The sequence below is a fragment of the Anolis sagrei genome, chromosome 4 (assembly GCF_037176765.1).
Source record: "Anolis sagrei isolate rAnoSag1 chromosome 4, rAnoSag1.mat, whole genome shotgun sequence".
NCBI classification, from domain to species: domain Eukaryota; kingdom Metazoa; phylum Chordata; class Lepidosauria; order Squamata; family Dactyloidae; genus Anolis; species Anolis sagrei.
The window spans coordinates 27,546,691-27,566,745 of record NC_090024.1 but is presented as its reverse complement, the minus strand read 5'-3'; the positions used below and the strand labels follow the sequence as shown (position 1 = coordinate 27,566,745).

Below are 20,055 nucleotides of genomic sequence, written 5' to 3'. Positions count from 1 at the left end.
TATATGTAAACTGGTCTTGCAAAAACCTGTTGGTGTGGGTATATCTAACTTACTACAAGGATTTTTTTAAAGAAATGAATCTGCTGGAACACTGCACTAAAACCTTATAGACAGTCATTTTGCTGCCACCTCTCTGATGGTATCACCAGGTGAGGTCTGCACTCTCACATCTCCTCCTCAGAGACAACAGTGTGGGCAATGCATCTTGAATAATGTCCTAGATTTTCTAAGAAGGAAGGAAGGAAGGAAGGAAGGAAGGAAGGAAGGAAGGAAGGAAGGAAGGAAGGATCACAGAGGTGTGAATTATATAAGGCTTGGCAAGGAGAGTAAGAAAGATGGCACACAAGAAGGAAGAATAAATCTCTCTGTGTTCTTTTTGCCTGATGTTGCCAAAAACCAACTCTGCTTTAGAGCACAAATCCAAATCCAATTAGCATCATTTTCAATTCAATCAAAATTTATGGCTGTACCCTGATCTGTCAAAACACTCTACTTCATTTCCCTCTCCAAACCTCCTTACAGAGACTTTGGATTGTAGAAAGCCTGATTTCATGGTTGAAGCCTTCATCTTGCCAATAGAGACGGACATTGAAACAACATTTGTGAACAGTGTGTATTATATCATGGATCTGATCCATGAAAAACAAAGTTGTATAACTGTGACAGACAGTATGTTTCCACAGTGTGTTTGTGTGTGTGTGTTCTCAATGACACTATGAGCCTTTGGGGCTTTTTCAGCAGAAGGTTTGGGATCTAGTCTGAAGTTGTGGGCCAACAGTCAGTGTTTTAAAAAGGGATACTATTTGGAGTTTTTAGTGCTACCATTTAAAAAGCCTTGTGCAGCTATCATTCCTTTCTCTCCATGTGTGTCTGTATGCATTAGAGAAAAGAAAAAGAAAAGTAGTGGTGAAACACAGGATAATTAGTGGTGGAAGTTGTTATGAAAGAGTTCACTCCATAGAATTTAAATGCTGATTCATAGAATGACCATGTAGATATGCCCTCAGCTAAGTTCTTCATGAAGTATAAGCTGATACAGGATTTTGGCCAGAATGTCTTATTGTGTCCTCCGTTGGTGAGCTAGGCATATATAGATGCAAGCACTTCAAAATGAGTCATTTGTTTCCATTGTTTACATGCTTTTTTATATGTCTAAGGTAAAGGTAAAGGTTTCTCCTTGACATTAAGTCTAGTTGTGTCCGACTCTGGGGGCTGGTGCTCATCTCCATTTCTAAGCCGAAGAGCCAGCATTGTCCATAGGCACCTCCAAGGTTATGTGGCCAGCATGGATGCATGGAGCACCATTACCTTCCCGCCGGAGCAGTACCTATTGTTCTGCTCACATTTGCATGTTTTTGAACTGCTAGGTTGGCAGAAGCTGGGGCTAACAGTGGGAGCTCACCCTGCTCCTCAGATTTGAACCTTTCAGTCAGTAAGCTCATATATTTAATAATCAGATCATTTAAAATCACACAAAAACACCTAATACATATTTTAAAGTCCCCCCCCCTCTTATTTGCTTTTTCTCTACAAATACATGTTCATCTCCTCTATAAAAAGAAATCCTTCCATAAGGAAACAATACCTGTCACATACAAAACCAGTCAAAAGGAAAAAGTCAGAATAGGAGAAAGGGATCATCACCAGTCTTTTAAAGACACTTATATGCTCAAACCACTGAGCTTTCCAATGACTGTATGGGGGGGGGGGGGGGTGAAAAAATGCTTTATAAGTTCCATGTTGCAATTCTGTTAAAAACCAGGCAGGCAGTTTTGATTCACGCGATGAAACAGATGGCCCAGGGATAATGCCACAGAAGGGGAAATTAGAGCTGTTACAGCAGGAAATTTTGTTCCAGTCAACCCACTTCTCCCACATGGAAGCTCCTTTTTCAAGATGGAAAGCTGGCTGAAAGCAAACATTTGCAGAAGATAAGCTTTCTTGTTCACAAAAATCCCAATATCAGGGACTTTTGAACAAGAGACAGTGGAAGCAATTTTAAACTTGGGCCCATCTATGCTCAAAAGGAAACAACATAATCCTTGAGAAGGGGGAAATAGTTTGGCATTTGGTCCAAAATTAAAGCAGTGCCATTTCTATGTTTCAGGAGACATTAGAAGGCTTCTCATTTTGAGTTATTTTTGTTCCGCTGACTTATCAATAAGGGTTATAAGAAGGAACAAAATATAAAATACTAACAATTAAGAACACCTTACTTTAAAAAAAAGTATCAACAGTAGCTTTCCAAAACAAAATCTGAACTATGGCTTGTTTACACAAATAAAAGCCATTGTACTCACCTTGAACCCGGTGCTGGTAGCCCTTATAACACGTATGGACTTCTGTTAAGTATCCAGATTTTTTATGCCTTAAACCCAGCCTTGGTCTCCTTTAAGCCAAGTTGGGGAAAATTTCAGGGTTTTCTGGAAATTCCAGGATATCCTAAGGGCTTTGCAGGTGTCTAGGCAGCTGGATCAGGTCCATTTCAGCCTGATCCACTGTCCACATGGGCATTGCTACCATGAACTTGTCTCTGGGCTTACCAGGGCGAATCATCCCTGTATCATCGCTGCCACCATTCCCTGCAGGCCATGAAACTCCCTGTGATCTAGGCACATTTGTATTGTCTGGATGTCATCACATCATCACAGGAGTTGTAATCAAATCAAGCAGCTGGTATAGATGTGGCCCTAGAGACTGTTGTGTTTCATCATTAAATCTGTCAGGAATCAAACCCCAATTCTGTGGCCAAAAGTGGAGTCTCATTGCTTTTCTTACGGTTTGGATCAAAAGAACCATATAGGGAAATTCTAGTGTAAACAGAAAAGGATGATTTCCCACCGTTCAGCAGCACAATGTATGATGCTGGAGAGGTGGAGCAAGAAGCAGATTGAATTGCAGCACTCTTTATATTCTGTTGAGATTCATCAATTTTGCTTTAACCCATGTTGACCCTATGAATATGTGTCTTCCAAAATTCCCAGTCACCAACAATCTTTACAAGCAGAGACGGTTAACATTTGCGACACACTCCTAATGTTACAGTCTCTTACTCTTGACTGAGACTGATGGGCCCATGCAAATAGCTCAAATTGAATTGGAGTATTTCAAATAAGCCTCTTCAGAAGCCTCAGTAATTATATATGCCAGCTTTCTATGAAACCAGCACTAGATTTTTGTGAATCCTAAATATTTATTCCATATCCCTTTCCCTTACACTCCAAGCACATTTTAATTCCAAATCATTATTTTGGTTTTGCCTGGTTGTCTGATGGGTTTGTTTTTTGGCTTTTTATTTTTTCTAACAGTTGCAACCTCCAGTTCTTACTCAATTTGCATTCATTCACCCATGCAAACATCTCATTGAATGAAAATATTGCTTTCAGTGTATGGGAAAACATGAAGAGATGAAAGGCTGTAGAACAACGTGAATCTCAGGAAACAATTGTTAAGATAAAATTATAAAATCAATTTGAGAAGACATTCACAATAAGATATCAATCCACTTTGAATGTGTAGTTGTATAGTCACTTGTGACTTGAGATTTATATGGAATGTGCTAAATAAGTCTTTTACTTCTGTGTGAGGCCTAAACACCGTAAAGATATTAGATTCTTCCCATCTTGGAAGCTAAACAATGCCAATCATGGTTAGTGTCTAAATGAGAGACCACAAATAAATGTCAAGTGCTGTAGACTGTACTTCATAAGAAGAACTGGCAAAATCACTTCAGGATATTCCCTCCTTAATTTATTATTTACTGTATTTGTATACTGCCTTTCTCAGCCAGTCGGCGACTTAAGAAAATCTGAAGAAATTTGCGAAGTCACCATAAATCAACATGCAACTTGAAGGCATATACGAGTTGGCCCCTCTTTATTTTTCCTTCCATTTTGCCCAGCATCATTGTCTTCTCTTAGCTTTCCTGTCTTCTCAAGATGTGGCCTGAGTACTTCATCATTGCCTCCAATATCCTTCCCTCCAATGAGCAGTTGGGCTTCATTTCCTGAAGTATAGACTGGTTGGAACTTCTCATGGTCCAAGGCACTCTCAGAATTTTCCTCCAGCACCACAGTTCAAAAGCGTCTATCTTCGTTTGCTCAACTTCTTTATGGTCCAGCGCTCACATCCATAGGTTACTATGGGAAATACTATTGCTTTGACTATGCGGATCTTTGTTGCCAGTGTGATGTCTCTGCTCTTCACTATTTTATCGAGATTGGTCATTGCTCTCCTACCAAGAAGCAAACGCCTTCTGATTTCCTGGCTGCAGTTTGTGTCTGCAGTAATCTTTGCATCTAGAAAAACAAAGTCTGTCACTGCCTCCACGTTTTCTCCTTCTATTTGCCAGTTATCAATCAGTCTTGGTACCACAATCTTGGTTTTTTATGTTTAACTGCAGCCCAGCTTTTGCACTTTCTTCTTTCACTTTGGTTAGAAGGCTCCTCAGCTCCTCCTCCTGATGTACACTGTGAAGAATATATCAGCATCAAAAGAGATAGAATAGGCACTTGCCTTTTGAAGCAGTTGAAAGTGAAGGACTAGTAATGGTGGCTAATAATTCTTCCTAGCAAAATTGGATAACAAAGTTTAACTCTTCCTTTGACACCATTGCTCTGATCCAATTCATATATTACCCAAGCTCTCTTTAATGGTAGTGTGGTTCCATGTCTATTTAGCCCTATGTTTGTACAGTGTAACCAAAGGAGATTGATTATGAAGTTTGACTTGAAGTTTGGACCCTGATCATTCTCAGTTGCTCACTGTCTGAAAGAAATCCAAAGAGAGGAAGACGAACAGGCCAAACTACCATCAATAAGAAAAGGTTCTATCTGATCAAATCTCCTTCAACAGTGGGTTGTTGTAGGTTTTTTGGGTTGTATGGCCATGTTCCAGAAGCATTATCTCCTGACGTTTCCTTCAATAGTTTGGTTCCCAAAACACCTCACTGACCCTTACATTACCCATCTTCCCCATGCCCCAAAACATACAACCTTTCCTAGAATTAAAATGACATAAAACAGAATATGAAATATGAGATGCATGGAAGGAAACACACACGCGCATATTGTAAATAGGTTTATTTATATGTAGACACATGGGAACTGCTGTGCTCCTGAAATACTAAGCAGCGAATCCTGCAATATATCAGTTGGGAGCAGTTTGACTATACAATTGTCCCAATATAAGAGGTGCTGAGGACAAAGAACATTATCTATGTATATCTGCTTAGTGTTATTTATTCTTGAAAATTTACAATACGAGAGAAAAAAAAGGCCATAAATGCAATCCTAACTCCCCGGCCTCCTTTCCTTATATAAATATGCACAAGTCCATTAAACAATGGTATTTTTTTTTGCAGCCTCAATGCTCCTGCTGCAAAGTTTTAGGCCAAGAAGCTGGTTGTTTCTATCTTGCAGGCACTGAGTTAAAAAAAAGCAAAAGCAAAACAAAGCAATTCAAAAATGGAGGAGGCAGCGGGGATACAGATCCACTGATTCAACTCAGTGTGCTTCTTCTGCCCCTGGATATCTCCAGGTTTGGGAGGGAAACAACAAGAACAACAAATAACAATAAAAGTATAAATAACACAAACAAGCTTGTGGACATTCTCTATCTCCCCCCCCCCCCAACCAGGCCCACCCCCACAAGTTATTTGCATCCAAGCAGCTGAATTGCAGTGCATCTGTGTGCAGGAGCAGGTAGCAGCTTCTGTGCATTTTGCAAAAAATATGAACAAATATATATAGATAGATATAATCCCACTTGTACAGACAGACAACTCAAGTCTCTTATTGACCAGCTCGGTCTGTAGATAAGAAGAGGCTGTGTTGCTTCTGGGCTCTTTCCATTAAATTCTTTTTCTTCTTTTTCTTGTCCTTTGTCTTTGGTGTTCTCTTCCCTTAAAAAAGAAAAGAAAGAAAGACATGAAAATTGGGAGGTAAACAAAGAAATGACAATCAATTTTATAACACTTTTCAATTTTTTTAAAACCTGCCTACAATAAAAAAAATAGCTGCGACAAAAATAGTAGATTTGGCAAATTATGAAACAATCCCTAATGCCAGCCTGAAACATTTCAGATATGTTGAACTAAAACCCCAATTTCTCCTAACCAAAATAATCACCAGCCTGTTTCCTCAGGATTCATTCCAGCTTTTCAACTTTGACTATTTTAGCTACTGCATCGCACTATTGACTCATGTTCAGCTTGTGGTCTCCTAGGACTCCTAGATCCCTTCTGCATTCATTTTTCCCCCTATTGTGTTTTACAGTCTGTTGCTGAAATTTGGTGGCATAATTTTGCTACCAAGATTCATCAGATCATTTGTAGAAGAAAAGAGACCCAAAGCAGAGCTTAAGGCTTGTGAAATTGGCCCCAGACTATATCAAAGTTCTACATATCCCGTCCCATCCCCATCCCCAATTTTAGAATAAGCCCTGTACATCTGAAGAGTCATGGCTATATCATGTAGAGTTTGGAACTTTGTAGTTTAGGGGGGCTCTCACATGTCTCATACCACTATAATTATCTAGTGTGACAGGGCTCCTGGAGAAAAATATAGCCCAGTCCATCCTTTTGCTATGGATAACACCAAGCCCTGGATACGATACCATCCAAGGCAGAGCAGCTATGTTTATTTTTGCAGGGGCAGGCATAGAAAAGGCAGGTTATAATTCTGTGCTGGGGAGCTAATTATTTCTAGGCCAGTAATCTCAACCTCATCATTTGGAAGTCTGCCAAAAATGTCTCCTCTCTTTTGTAGTGATCAAACCCACTGAATATCAAAGCTGGACTTCAATAATTATTCCATTCCTGTGATTACATTCTCTTCAGAGTCTTCCATCAATTATGGCAAATCTTGTTAATAGAAAACCAGAAAATAAAATGAATAGGTGAGGCAGATATGAGCTCATGAGAATGTCCAAAATACTTATCTCCTTCCATATTTATACACACACACATATGTAGAGAATCACTTATTTAAATGCTTGAGACCACAAGTGCTTGACATTTTTTTTATTTTGGAATACCTGAATTCTGAAATCCAAAATATACCAACGTCCAAAATTGCCCATGTGGGTGGGTGAGATAGCACCACCTCTGTTTTTATGCACAAAATTAGAAAAATATTGTGTACCTTCAAGTGTATATGAAATATAAACAAGTGCTGCATTTAGACTTAGTTCCAGTCTCCAAGATATCTCATTGTGTGCATATATCCAAATACAGCTATTCCAAAATCCAAAACACCTCATATCCAAGCATTATAGACATGAAAAAACTTACATTTGTATCATGTGCCATAGGCACGTTGTCATATTGCTTTGGGTATCTCAAATTACATGCTAAACAGAAATTGTTAAATATAAAAAAGGTTAAAAGTAAAGACAGTAACCCAAGAAAAATTGAGATTGGAGAAAAATTCGTCTGAACAGATCAAATTCTTATTTGAATGTACTAATGCTCCTCTCCCATTTTTCTGTGACATCTGAGGCTGGATCTACAGTACTCTATATCCCAGGATTTGATGGCAGATTAACAGTTTTGAACTGGATTATATGAGTCTTCACTGCTAGATAGCCTGGGATAAGAAGATAATCTGGGATTATATCCTAGGATATTGGAGCCGTGTAGATCCAGCCTGAGTTTATCTACTATAGATATTGGGATTTTCCAAAAGATGTAATTCAAAGTTTGTAACTCTTTAAGCAAACTCTCAAACTCAAAATACAGAAAGGCCCTGTGACATAACCAGACAAACAGATAGGTTCAGATTCATTATTCCATTAATTTGCTTACTATGTGTATATGCTGATTTTCTCCTAAACTCTACCATAGTGGTTTCCATTTACTATTGAAAAGGTAAGAGACAAGGGAACAAGGAATTGGGTGAAGTCATAAAATCTATTTGGAAGGAATCAACATCAGCTGCACCCAAGCATAACAATATCTGAGTGCTTTCTGATTCATCTTTCCCTATGAAGTTGTCAGATGAAATAGCTGCAAATTGATACAGCCCAGTGGAGGCTAGAAAAGTTACTTTTGTATACTAATTCCAAGAATTCTCCAGATAGCATACAGATTGGCTATGGTGCCTATGGGATTCTGAGTGCTAGAGCCTAACAAGTACTTTTCCAAAACTCTGCATCGGTCTCCAAGAACAAAGCTTGACACTCTGTCCAACTGCCTTGTAAAATGTTTCTTTCTATTATAAAACACCCAGCACTGTCAAATATATCATCTGTTTGGCAATAGTTTGGCTAGAATGCATACTTCTGCCACAGGATGGCAGTAGATATTCACATTTGGACAAACTAAGAGCGTATATGTTTCCAATATAATAATGCCCCTTTAATTTAGCAAAGATTAGAAAATTAGTTTGAAAGTCATATGCCTCATTCAGTCTTAATTGTGCCTAATGCACCCCAAATATCCTTGCTGAATATCTGCTTCACCATGCCACTAGTATTAGGCTGTTAAAATGTTGCTGTAGATTTACTGTCATTCTTTTTAATACATTGTTTATCCTTCCCTTTTCCCACCTACAGGAATAATCAAATCTCCATGTCATATACAGGGTGAGGCAGCATAACTTCCTTTTTTAAAATGTGCACCATTCTGTCAGTTGAAGACATAGCAGAGCGGTAGTCGTCTCCAGGGCAGTAGCCAGAAAAAAAATTCGGGGAGGGTTGACAATTTCGGGGGGGGTGGGGTTGAAAATTTCGGGGAGGGTTGAAAATTTCGGGGAGGGTTGAAAATTTCGGGGGGTGGGGGGTGGGGGGTGGGGTTGAAACCTGCCTCCTAGCTCATGCTGAAGCAAAGAGCAGAGCAGGGGACAGAGCATCCTTCCATAGCCTGCAGCTCCGCCCCTGTCAACCACCTCCACCAAGTCTGGCCTCCTTAATGAGAGCATTCAACACACACACACCCAACTTGGTTGCTTCACTACATTGGCTATTGCTGCAAGTAATGACAGTGTGAATAAATTGTCAATATTTGCTTGAGATAGTGCTTGCAGTTCTGGAGGGACTCTTAATTTTTTGCATCTCATAGACTTAGCATGGGGATTTGGTTAACCAGTTAAAATTCATGAGCCAGGTTTTTTTTAAAAAAAATCTGAAACATTTCGGGGGGGGGGTTGAACCCCTAAAACCACCCCCTCGCTACAGGCCTGGTCGTCTCGTTTGAGAGGTGGGAGTATAAAGTTTTGTCCTGAACACAGTTCAGTCGCCATCATGCGTTGGAACAGTGAGGAGCGTGCTTTTGCCGTTGAGGCCTACTTTTCGAACGGATTTGGAGTGGCCGGCCCGCTCTCCAGATTTGGCCCCTCGTGATTTTTTTCTATGAGGTTTTTGAAATCGCGTGTTTATGTGAACCATCCAAGGACTCTACAAGATTTGAAGACCAACATCCAGGAAAAAATTGCCAACATAATGCCTGCTATGCTGGCAAGAGTCACGACAAATGCCAGAAATCGGTTTACTCAGTGTATGGAGAATGGAGAATGGGGGACGTCACCTACCTAATTTGATCTTCAAAACTACGTAAAACAAAACTTTAGGTATGCGCCTACATTATAAAAAAAATTCTGATTCATACAATGGGTTTTATTAAGTTTTGAAAAAAGGAAGTTATGCTGCTGCACCCTGTACAATGCTCATACCATATCACTGGGCGCTGCTTAATCACATTTCCAAGGCATGTGTGCATGTATGCCTTCGAACACCTGTCAACTTTTGGAGACCATGAATGTCACTGAGTTTTCTTAGGTAATATTCAGAGGAGCCCCCAGTGGCGCAGCAGGTTAAACTGCTGAGCTACTGAACTTCCTGAACAAAAGGTTGGTGGTTCAAATCTGGGGAGCAGCTTCTGCCAACCTAGCAGTTTGAAAACATGCAAATGTGAATAGATCAATAGGTACCACTCTGGTGGGAAGGTAACAGCACTCCATGCAGTAATGCTGGAAAACTGATTTATTTATTTATCACATTTTTATCCCACCCTTTTCAGCCCGAATGAGGCATCTATGGACAACACTGGCTCTTCGGCTTAAAAATAGAGATGAGAATCAGACACGAATAGACATAATGTCAAGGGGAAATCTTTACCTTTTATTCAGAGGTACTTTTGCCAGTTCCTTACTCTGAAATGCAGACTGAAATATCTGATATTCACAGGTGGCTTTCCATCCAAGTAGTAACAAGGGCTGGTTCTGCTTAGCTTTCAAGATCAGATGGGATCTGGTGCTTTAGGAGTATTTATTTATTTATTTATTTCAAGTATTTCTACCCTGCCCTTCTCAACCCCCAAGGGGGGTTTCAGGGCGGCTTACAAATTTAGATAGGAACTATAAATTTCAGGTTCAAAATCAGTTATAGCACCATAAGTTTTCACATTACTGGCAAAGGAGAGAAATCATGGATACAACTGTTTGGACAAATCCCAGACCCCATTTAATTTATTGTTAGGAAGTACCAACAGCCGCTAGTTAATTTATAAATAACTAAATGCAGTCATGTTTGACTTTTAAAAAAAGGAAAATTAAAAAACAAAATAGGAGGGAAATTGAAGATCAAGAGAATTCAATCTCTCCAGAACAGAAACTGAACATCCGAGTAGAAGAGGTTCAGCTAGAATGTATAGGAAACCATCTGGAAAGGGACAAGAAGCCACCAGAACATGAAGGAAATATTCAAGAAAAGAAAGCATCCTTTGGAAAAAAAAGAAGTTCTGCTTAAAAGAGGGGGCCAAACAGTAACATACATTCACACAGAAGAAACTGAATTAAATTAAAAGTGATACAAAATAATAATTTTCTGAAAATGTTGCTAAAATCATTAAGAGTGATCAGAAGTTGGAAATTCATCTGGTTCTGCTCTATGATGCATTTTGCCAACTATTTTATGCTTAAAAGAGGGGGGCAATAACGTAAGAGAAATTCACACAGAAGACATGGAAAGAAATTAAAAGTAATACACAAAATAATTTTCTGAAGCATATTGCTAAAGTCATTAAGACTAATCAGCAGTTGGAAATGCATCTGGTTCTGCTCTGTGATGCATTTTGCCAAATATTTGAAAATGCCAAACAACATTGTTGAAGAGAAATGCCAATGAAGCTATCTGAGCCATTTCCATGTTAGCCAGATGCCTCTTTCCTTCTCGCTATGTTCCACCACTATCTTGTGCCAGTGATGACTGGTAAACACTGGCATTTCCTCTCTTCCATGACAGTAGAATGGTAAATATGCTCCAAGATTTAGTCTGAACTTTAAAAGAGTTAGTACTTAAAAAAAACTTCTACGAGGCATTCAGTTCCATATATTTGTTTAGTCTTTTAACGTTCAAATGTAAACTCAGAATGGACAAAAAGTGACCCTTACATCGGTACCAACAGCTGACGCAGCTGGTAAATTTCTTAAGTGGGGAAAGTATTAAAGTGGGGTTTCTAAATACTGGCTTGGTCTAAAATACAAGCCAAATGATCTCCAATTATTCTAGAAACATCTCGTTTAATTTCTGAGTCAAGACAGCATGAAAGGTATAGGGGGAGCTCATTTATCTGCAGTTTCTGTCCACCTGACATGATGAAACAAAGTACACTTCTGAATCAAGTGTGAGGTTATTTCTGTATTGCTGAAAACATTTTAAAATTGCAGTTTTTTCTTACAGATAAACACCAACACTATGTCATCACAGTGCCCACACTCTATATCCCAATACTTTTTCACACTTTTTAAAGGGCCGTGAGATATTTCTTTCCACCAAAACATATTTCTTTCCTGCCCTCTCATCATTACCTGACATCTATTTCATTTTTTTTTTTGCATTCTTTCTTCCACATTATCGGTCACTTTGGTCATCCCTTTATCACCTGTGGCTACCCCCACACTGCTATAGCTGCTCATTAATGGCATAGATGCTCTTCTCCTTCCTGTGATGGACATACAAAGTAGGTGGGCACCTTTCTCATTTCGCTGCTATTTTTTCTCTTCAGAACAATATTTTTAGGGTCTTTTGTGATCCTTACACAATAATCAATCAATTTGTTTGCCACTGCCTATCAGAGGAGAATGGTACTTTTCTTTTAGTTTCCTCTTCTTTATGCTAAACATCACATCACTGTGCCTGATAATGTGCAAGTTTGCTATTCTTTTACATGCTATGAAAGAAGATACCCTCATGGATGATCTTGACATACACTGCCAAATTTAGTACCAGACTTGACATACAACATGAACTATTGTCACTGTCCTCATCCCACTGCATTGGATATTCCTAGTCATGACTGGCAAAGAGGATGGATATTCATAATATGATGGTGATGATCTATGTTGTAAGTGCTTCTGAATGCTTGGCCAGGAATCATTTGTTGTAGGGATATCTGATTTCTATGGCATTCCCATGGCGAGAACATTGTGTATACTGGCCCTCAGTTAAAAATTGTGGCTGGGAAATGAATACTTTGAAAAATCCAATGTTCTGAGCTAATGACATCTCTATTGTTATTAATTACACATTTTCAGTGCTGTTTGGTCCATTGGGCACACAGAAGATAAAGATAGATAAAGAAGTATAATACAATCAGACAATAAAAGTCTCAATGTACAATGAACTGTCAAAACAGACTCCACAATTAAAATGAAATACCCAATGAAAGCCATCTACATCCGACACAGAATAAGGAGATGTCTTCAGGCAGCTTCCAAATACCTGGGAAAGGGAACTCCATCTGATGAACCAGTAATAGCATTTCATAAAGTAAGTATTAAAGAAGATAAATCCTTGCTCCTAGAACAAACCAACTTAGCATTAAAGGTAGTTGCTTAAGATCTATGTTACTATAGAAGATCTTAAGCTATGGGTCCTTAAAAAACATTTTTAGGAATAAAGAGGCTCTTTTACAGTGGACAATTACAGTGCTATATTTCACTAATTGCTATTGCTGCATGTTATGGAATCCTTGATTTTGTAGTGTGGTGAGACACTAGAACTCTGGCAGATAATTCTAAATTCATTCTTGTTGGGTGCCTTCAAGCCATTTTCAGTCTACAGAGATACGAAGATGACTCGGCCACAGGGTTTTCTGGCAATATTTGTTCTGAAGAGGTTTACCATTGCCTTCCCCTTTCAAAACTGAAACTACAAAGCAGTGTGGTGTAGTGATTTGGAAATCCACTGCTGGTCTTGGACAAGTCCACGGTATCTCAGCCTCAGAGGAAAGCTATGGCAAAGCCCCTCTAAAGAATCTTGTCAAGAAAACCCTGCAATAGGTTTGCCTTGACAGCAGCAAATTACAAATATCATGATTATGTGAACATGGTTGTTAAAGAGGAATATAACACTGTAGTGTGAAAAGGACTCGAACCTCTTTAGCTATTTGATGTTTCCAAAGAGACATTGGGTATTTTCCATTCTTGAAATGCCCATATTTCAAATCATTGCCTTAGAATCCATTCCTATACATTACTGTGACTCCTACTGAATCAGTGATCAAAAGAGCATCTACACACATCTCTTTAAGTGCAATTATCCTGCAAATGTGTTCAGTGCTTCAGTGAAGATCAATAAATGTAAAGGTTTGAGATGAAAGACCAGCCACACCATGAAAGGGTTTATTAGTCTATTTTGGGTCATTATTACCTCTAGGGAACTACTGTGGTGAATCAGTGGGCTGTTCAAACACAAGACAATGACCAACACTGCTTTGTGATTACCATTCAGACCTTGAGGGTGCTTCTTTGAAACCAAAATAACTACCATTTAACATCTGTGAAAATGTTCACTCCTTGCTGAAGAGACCACTAAATTAAAAGCAAGTCACTGCTAGTGCTCATGGAACAGTTATACAGGATGTTTGTCAAAACATGAGAAAGGGATGCAAACCTATTAGAAGTTCAAATATAGTGTTCTGGTTAAACATCCTTCCATGTAGTGTTTCAAAGCACATATAATTTTCTTCGTCTACTCTTAGTAGGATTTGCTTTATATATTTATTTCCTCTTCCTGTGCAGTAAAAAAAGGGCCAATAATTGTGGCGCCTGCAAAATTTAATTTCCACAATGCAAATCAGATTACGATCCATTAAGGACTTCTACTATAGAATGTCTAAATGTTGGAAGTTACTTGGTTGTAGCCAATATTTCACAGAGTGCTACTCACTGTAAAGGTGCTTTTTAAAAACATAGATTAAAAAAATATTCTCCCTGCAAAACAAGGACTATTATTATTTATTATAGCTTATAACTATTATTTCTTATAACTACAAAGTTGTTTTTAAACCAGATTATATCGGCGGTTCTCAACCTGGGATCCCCAGATGTTTTTGGCCTTCAACTCCCAGAAATACTAACAACTGGTAAACTGGCTGGGATTTCTTGGAGTTGGAGGACCCCAGGTTGAGAACCATTGCATTATATGCAATATTTGTACCCTGCCCCTTAGCCAAAATGACTTCCAGAGAGGCTTCCATAATGTTGATTTGTCAATTTCCTTCTCTCAGCCTTACGATCTAAAAAGACGACAAACACAAGGAAAAGGGGATTGCAGTTGGGGAGGGGATTAAGACTCTCAAATACTGCCATTATCACCAGCTGCCTTTCCCCATGTTTGGAAATCTTTTATAATATTTTGCAGCCATCAGGACACCAAGGAGAAAAACATAATGGAGAATAACGTTTAGAGTAACACATAGATTAAAACTTGCAGAAATGCAGAACAAAAGCTTCCAGCTCAGAACAACCTAACTTCCCTTAATAGGGACTTCCACAAGTGAAGTACTGCTAGAGAGAAAGTTTTATCATATGTACCCACCAGCACAGAGTGTCATTGTCTTGGGACATGCCACAGGGCTCTCCCTGAGTATCTTAAATTTTGAGCAGTATTATATCCCCTAGCCAAATTCTGGAGTCATAACTTAAGATTCTGAGGCAGCAGCCTCCAGCAAATGGGGGGTTATAATCCCAAAGACGAAACTTTTCCAAGCATTGCCTTAGGAGAAAATTCTATATAATGTTTGCCCAGCATGAGATTCTGCTATTTTTCTGGTAATATTAGTCTTTTAGGATTCACCATAAGCTCTTGCAAAGTGCCAATCAGGTCTCTTGACACTAGCAATTCTACTGTAAAGGCTAAGTAACTGGATCATGGTTTTTCAGTTTATGAGTCTTGTGTGTGAATGAGGGCAGACATAGAAAAGAAGGTACATTTGTCCTCTGTATCCACAGGGATTGGTTCTAGGGTGCCTGATGGGCATCAAAATCCACAGATGATAAAGGCCTATATATGAGCCACAAATATATATATGCCAATTCCTCTGGTGAAGGAAAAACATAGATTTTAAAAAAAGAGAATTGGCAATGGACAGGTCAGCAAACTCCTCTCCCACAGCACTTCCTAAAGATTGAATATTATTGATCTATAATTAGTTAAATCCATAGATGTGGAAGCTATGGAAACAGAGGGACAACTGTACTTCTGCAGCATACAGATAGAAGAGAAAAAAAGCAGTGCCATGCTATAGCCCCCTTCACACATTACTTATGTGAAAAAGCTATATGTAATTAGAAAGAAGCTGAACTGCATTACTGTGAGATTCCTTGACATTTGTCATCTTGATTTAGACCCTCTGCAAACTGTGCACTCTGAACTAAAACATAAAAGAGCAGGCGATACCTTCACTTTTCTCTGCCAGAAAAGTGAAGAACCTGTGTAACAGATGCTCTATTACACAGTGATGAGTCCATGAGCTAGAAAGCTATTTTGTATAATAAACATGTGTGTGTGTGTTTCTCAATATCATAAAGTGTCTAAAGTGAACCTAAAGAAGTGGAAGGATCTCAAAAATTAATGAGTTTCTCAAAACAGGCAAGGGATTTAATAGGAGGAGGAAGGCTTGTATTATACATTTGTATAAGCCCACTTAGTGCTTGGAAAAGGGTTTTTTTCCCTGTCACTCTTGGAATCTCAAAGACCACCCATAAATCATTGACCAAAATCTCTATGAAGAAACTGAAACAAAGGTAATGCTTAATATTCATTTAATTCACAATATTCATTTAATTTACACTAGACCTTAAAGTCTAGTCAATTTTATTTGTGGATGCGATCCTCAAAAATATTATACTAAACAAAACTTTAAAGGTGATGATGATGATGATAATAGCAACAACAACAACAACAACAACAACAACAACAACAACTTTATTGTATACTGCCCCATCTGCCAGAAGGGACTCAGGGCAGTTTCCAAGATGTAAGGCAAACGTCCATAATAAAATGCTTCATTTAAAAAAAAATCAATTTGTAGATCCTATGCATGTATTTGAATTTGTGCATTTGAAACCTATCCAAAATGTAGATATGCTGTAACATATATTCCATTTGTCATTCAGCTATGTTTGTTCAAACAATAAACAAACATGTAACGAAGAAGCCCTAAATGGAGTGAAACCACTGCATCATCTCGTTCAGCACTCTGCTCTGGAAGCAGGCAATGAATCCGGGATTTCAGGCCTTGACAGTCCACCCTTTCAATGGGAGTGTCCCAGACTGAACCTAGATCTTCTACATGTTTTATCACTGAGTCATGATCCCTTCCAAAATACACATTAAAACAGTGCTATTGCTGGGTCTTGCGTGCTTGATAATCACTTGCGAGATGTTGCCTACCAGTTACATTATGAACAGGAAAAAGAAGATCATTTGTACGGCCAGAAGCTATTTGTATTATTATTTGTTTAACTTAAAATTCTATCTCTATTCCATATGCCCTGAGCCTAGAGCTTTGCTGTACTTCTGGCCCAGAGTCCATAACTAAATCTGGCACAAAGATATCGCCTGGGGAAATACACATCACGTTTGGATGGGTCAACAAGAAAGTTTCGTCATAGATTCAAAAGTGCTAAACAAGTTTTGCTTATGATTTGGGACTTTAAAAAAAGCATCCCAAGTTTTAAAAAAGATGTGCAAATGCGGAGATCTGTGGTCAATGATAAAGTTCATTAATATCTGCTGCTATTCACCTTGAGCATCCATATCTGCTGCTCTGGAGAGAAGAAAATGGGCAAAATCTTGCCCCTTCCAGTGAGTTCTGCCAAAAGCCAACTGTGGCTACTTTGTTGAGCTTGTGCAATCTTCCTTAGTAACTTCTGCCATCTTGATCAAACTCTCTTGTTCTGCTGGCCTTCCCAGTTTGAGTCTGTAATGCAGTCTTCTTTTTTTCCCTACTGTCTTCTACTTTGCCAGACGTGTACTTTCTAATTAGTTATATCTTCTCATGATAGGCCCAAAGTACAACAGTCTAAGTTTAGTCATTTTGGATCAAGTCCCCAATATTTTACAGTTTTTACTTTAAAGCGACACAAAAAAGAAGGATTTTTCCAGTAGGAAAATACACAGTAAAAACACTTTAGTTAGTAAAACTATTTCTATTTATACATATAAAAGACCGAGTTGATATATTCAAACTGTAATATGTACTGTTATTTCTTTCCTGGTGAAAGATTGAACTCAAGTATTAATGTCTCTTCCTTGGCCTGAAAGTGGCAGCCTGTTTCCTCATCATTTGTAGATTTCAGGAAACCTCAAAGATGAACTTTGTTCACATGCTAATTTTTTTCTTACTTTTTGGGGATTGCTATATCTTCTTCCGGATAGTTACCAGAAAATTCACATTCACTGAGACTGATGCTTACACATATTTGCAAGAAAGGAACATGAATATATCTGCCTTAAGATGTTGTCTGACAGAGAAGTGAATAAGACCATGAATTTTTCCAGCCCAACCTCACTGGAAGTGACAATTGAAAATTCTCCCAAATTTCAGGCAGAATCTTTTCTTACCCCTACCCAGAAATGCCAGGCATTGGACCTTGTGCTTTCACCATGCAGATCTGATATTCTGCTACTTAACTACAAATACATCTTCAGAGAAATGTATTTTTATTTTAAAAATTGTATAATGTTTTCAGACTCAATGAAAAGGTTTTTTTGGAATATAGGTAGCTTTTCTATAAGAACACCAACATCCTTGTTCCTAAATCCTTTTCACTTGACCTTTGGCCTATTATGTTTTATCTCTCATGACATTAGCTCCTTATGAAATATGAATTTTCCAATTGTACATAGCATTAGTTGTCAAATGAGCACAAAACAAAATTTTAAAGCAAAATAACTAATATGCTTTTTTTCCCCTTTTCAGCCCATTTCTAGAAAAGCAAGGCCATTTCCACATTCCTACAATCCCTTAGCTATTTTTTAAATTACCCATATATCTACAGATTGATGATGTTTTTTTAATTGGGTCCTACTATCAGATTAACCGGTGCTACAAACCACATGAGTGTTTTTATTGATAATATATTGATTTATTTTTGAGCCACAAGCTAATATATGAAAAACCAATTTTGTCCCACCTCTTTATATGTTTTTCCACTTGACACTGAACTTCCATTTGGCAATTGCCATTTGTTGCCAGTTTTTGAAAGCTGATCTATTCTCTCAAAAATGCAATGTTTACTGTGAAGGAAGTCAGTGTCTCAGAAGTTAGACAGTAGATCACTCTAAAATTATCTGCCCCTGATCCAAGGACTGTGCATGACCTGAACCTTGCTTAAAGCAAGTGGGGAGAGAATAAGAAGAAAGGGAATAAAAAATAAGCTGTCAGCTGCTTCACAATATGAGCCAAAAGCTGATTCAATCATAGGAGCCACCAACTGAAAGAATGGCTCCAGCTGTAACAAAGGAAATTCATCATTTCGGCATTTCACAGCCAACAAAAATCACTTTATTAATGAAATATGAAGATCTGACTGCATCTCTAAGGAAACTGAAGGTTGGCATAAACTGCACCAGCTACACGACTACACAAGACCCTAGGAAAAAAACACAAGTAGTGTAGCCATTTCACACAAAGGCAGTGGCAGGAATCATGCATTTCTCCACATGTTGTTGTGCCACAGTTTCCACTTTCCTTGGGCAGCACTGCCAGGAATGAAGAAGAAATGCTCCAAAACAACCTGGAGGGCTACATGATTCCTACCTGTGCAATTAGCCCTGTGAAAATACTGTGGGCAGTTTCTCAGGTCACTCCTGACACACACATACAAAAGAGAAAGAGAGAGCAGCAATCTAAAGTACCTGGGGCCCCTCATTTTTCCCATCCTTGTCTTAGAATGTGTTCTCAAATTATTGCAATCTGAACCAGAAATGCAGCTTTCAAATTTTTTCCAAAAAGAAAAAAAGAAACAGAATTCTGCTTTCTCCAAAATACTGGATCAATGGTAGCAGAAGTATTCATAGACATATTCTAATCCCATGAGCCAAGTATATGTAACACAATATGGCCTTGCATGAGCTTAGGAAACTTGCTTTTTTTGCACTACAGCTCCACATTGCTCAGTTAGTTGCCAATCGCAAGAGTAGGATAGGGATGGGAAGAATATTCAATTCTTTTAAAACAAATGGTTGAAAAAATAATCTTCTTGAGTGTTGTCTCATTACAGTTCAGGACTTATTCTGCACAAAACTCACATTTGGGCTTTTGCTCAGAATGCAGCTTTATCTGCACAAGAACTTGAATATTCTGTGCAGAAAATTCATTTCCTGCAAAGAAAACGTTGCAATTGGAGATTCTGCAAACATTTCACAGGGCTCTTAGTCTTTCAGACTTTGTACTGATGTATGTACCCGTGTATGTTTTAGGTAAAAGCTAATGGTGACTTTAAAAAGTATAAATCAGCAAATGTCTTTCAAAGTCGTTTAATTTTAGAATATTTCTGGCTGATATACTTGAGCCAAATGTGTTAAGGACTATAAAAATCAAATACTGATATGAACATTGGCTCATGAACATCAAACAGAGACACTTCCAATTTTTTGAATTACATACATAATTAAATACTCAATTTCCTGCTGTTTTTCTCCTTAACAAAATAAATCTAGACAGTTATAAACACCGCATGATATTTTGAGGAGGAACAATTCAGATCTAATTATTACTCTTTTATTTTCCAGGCAAAGCCCTGGCAAGACATTGTGGTAAAAGGTCCA

The 20,055-nt window shown here is 38.3% G+C and overlaps 1 protein-coding gene across 2 annotated transcripts in view; it reads right to left on the bottom strand.

Moving 5' to 3' along the window:
- Positions 1 to 5,064: 5,064 nt before the first annotated feature.
- The window catches only part of RSPO2 (R-spondin 2), a 121,860-nt gene continuing 106,869 nt past the window's right edge, over positions 5,065 to 20,055 (bottom strand). For both annotated transcript variants that reach the window (XM_060775772.2, XM_060775774.2), the window contains exon 6: positions 5,065 to 5,902. In XM_060775772.2, the coding sequence (XP_060631755.2) occupies positions 5,793 to 5,902 (110 nt within the window). In that variant the 3' untranslated portion in view covers positions 5,065 to 5,792. The remainder of the gene's footprint in view (positions 5,903 to 20,055) is intronic.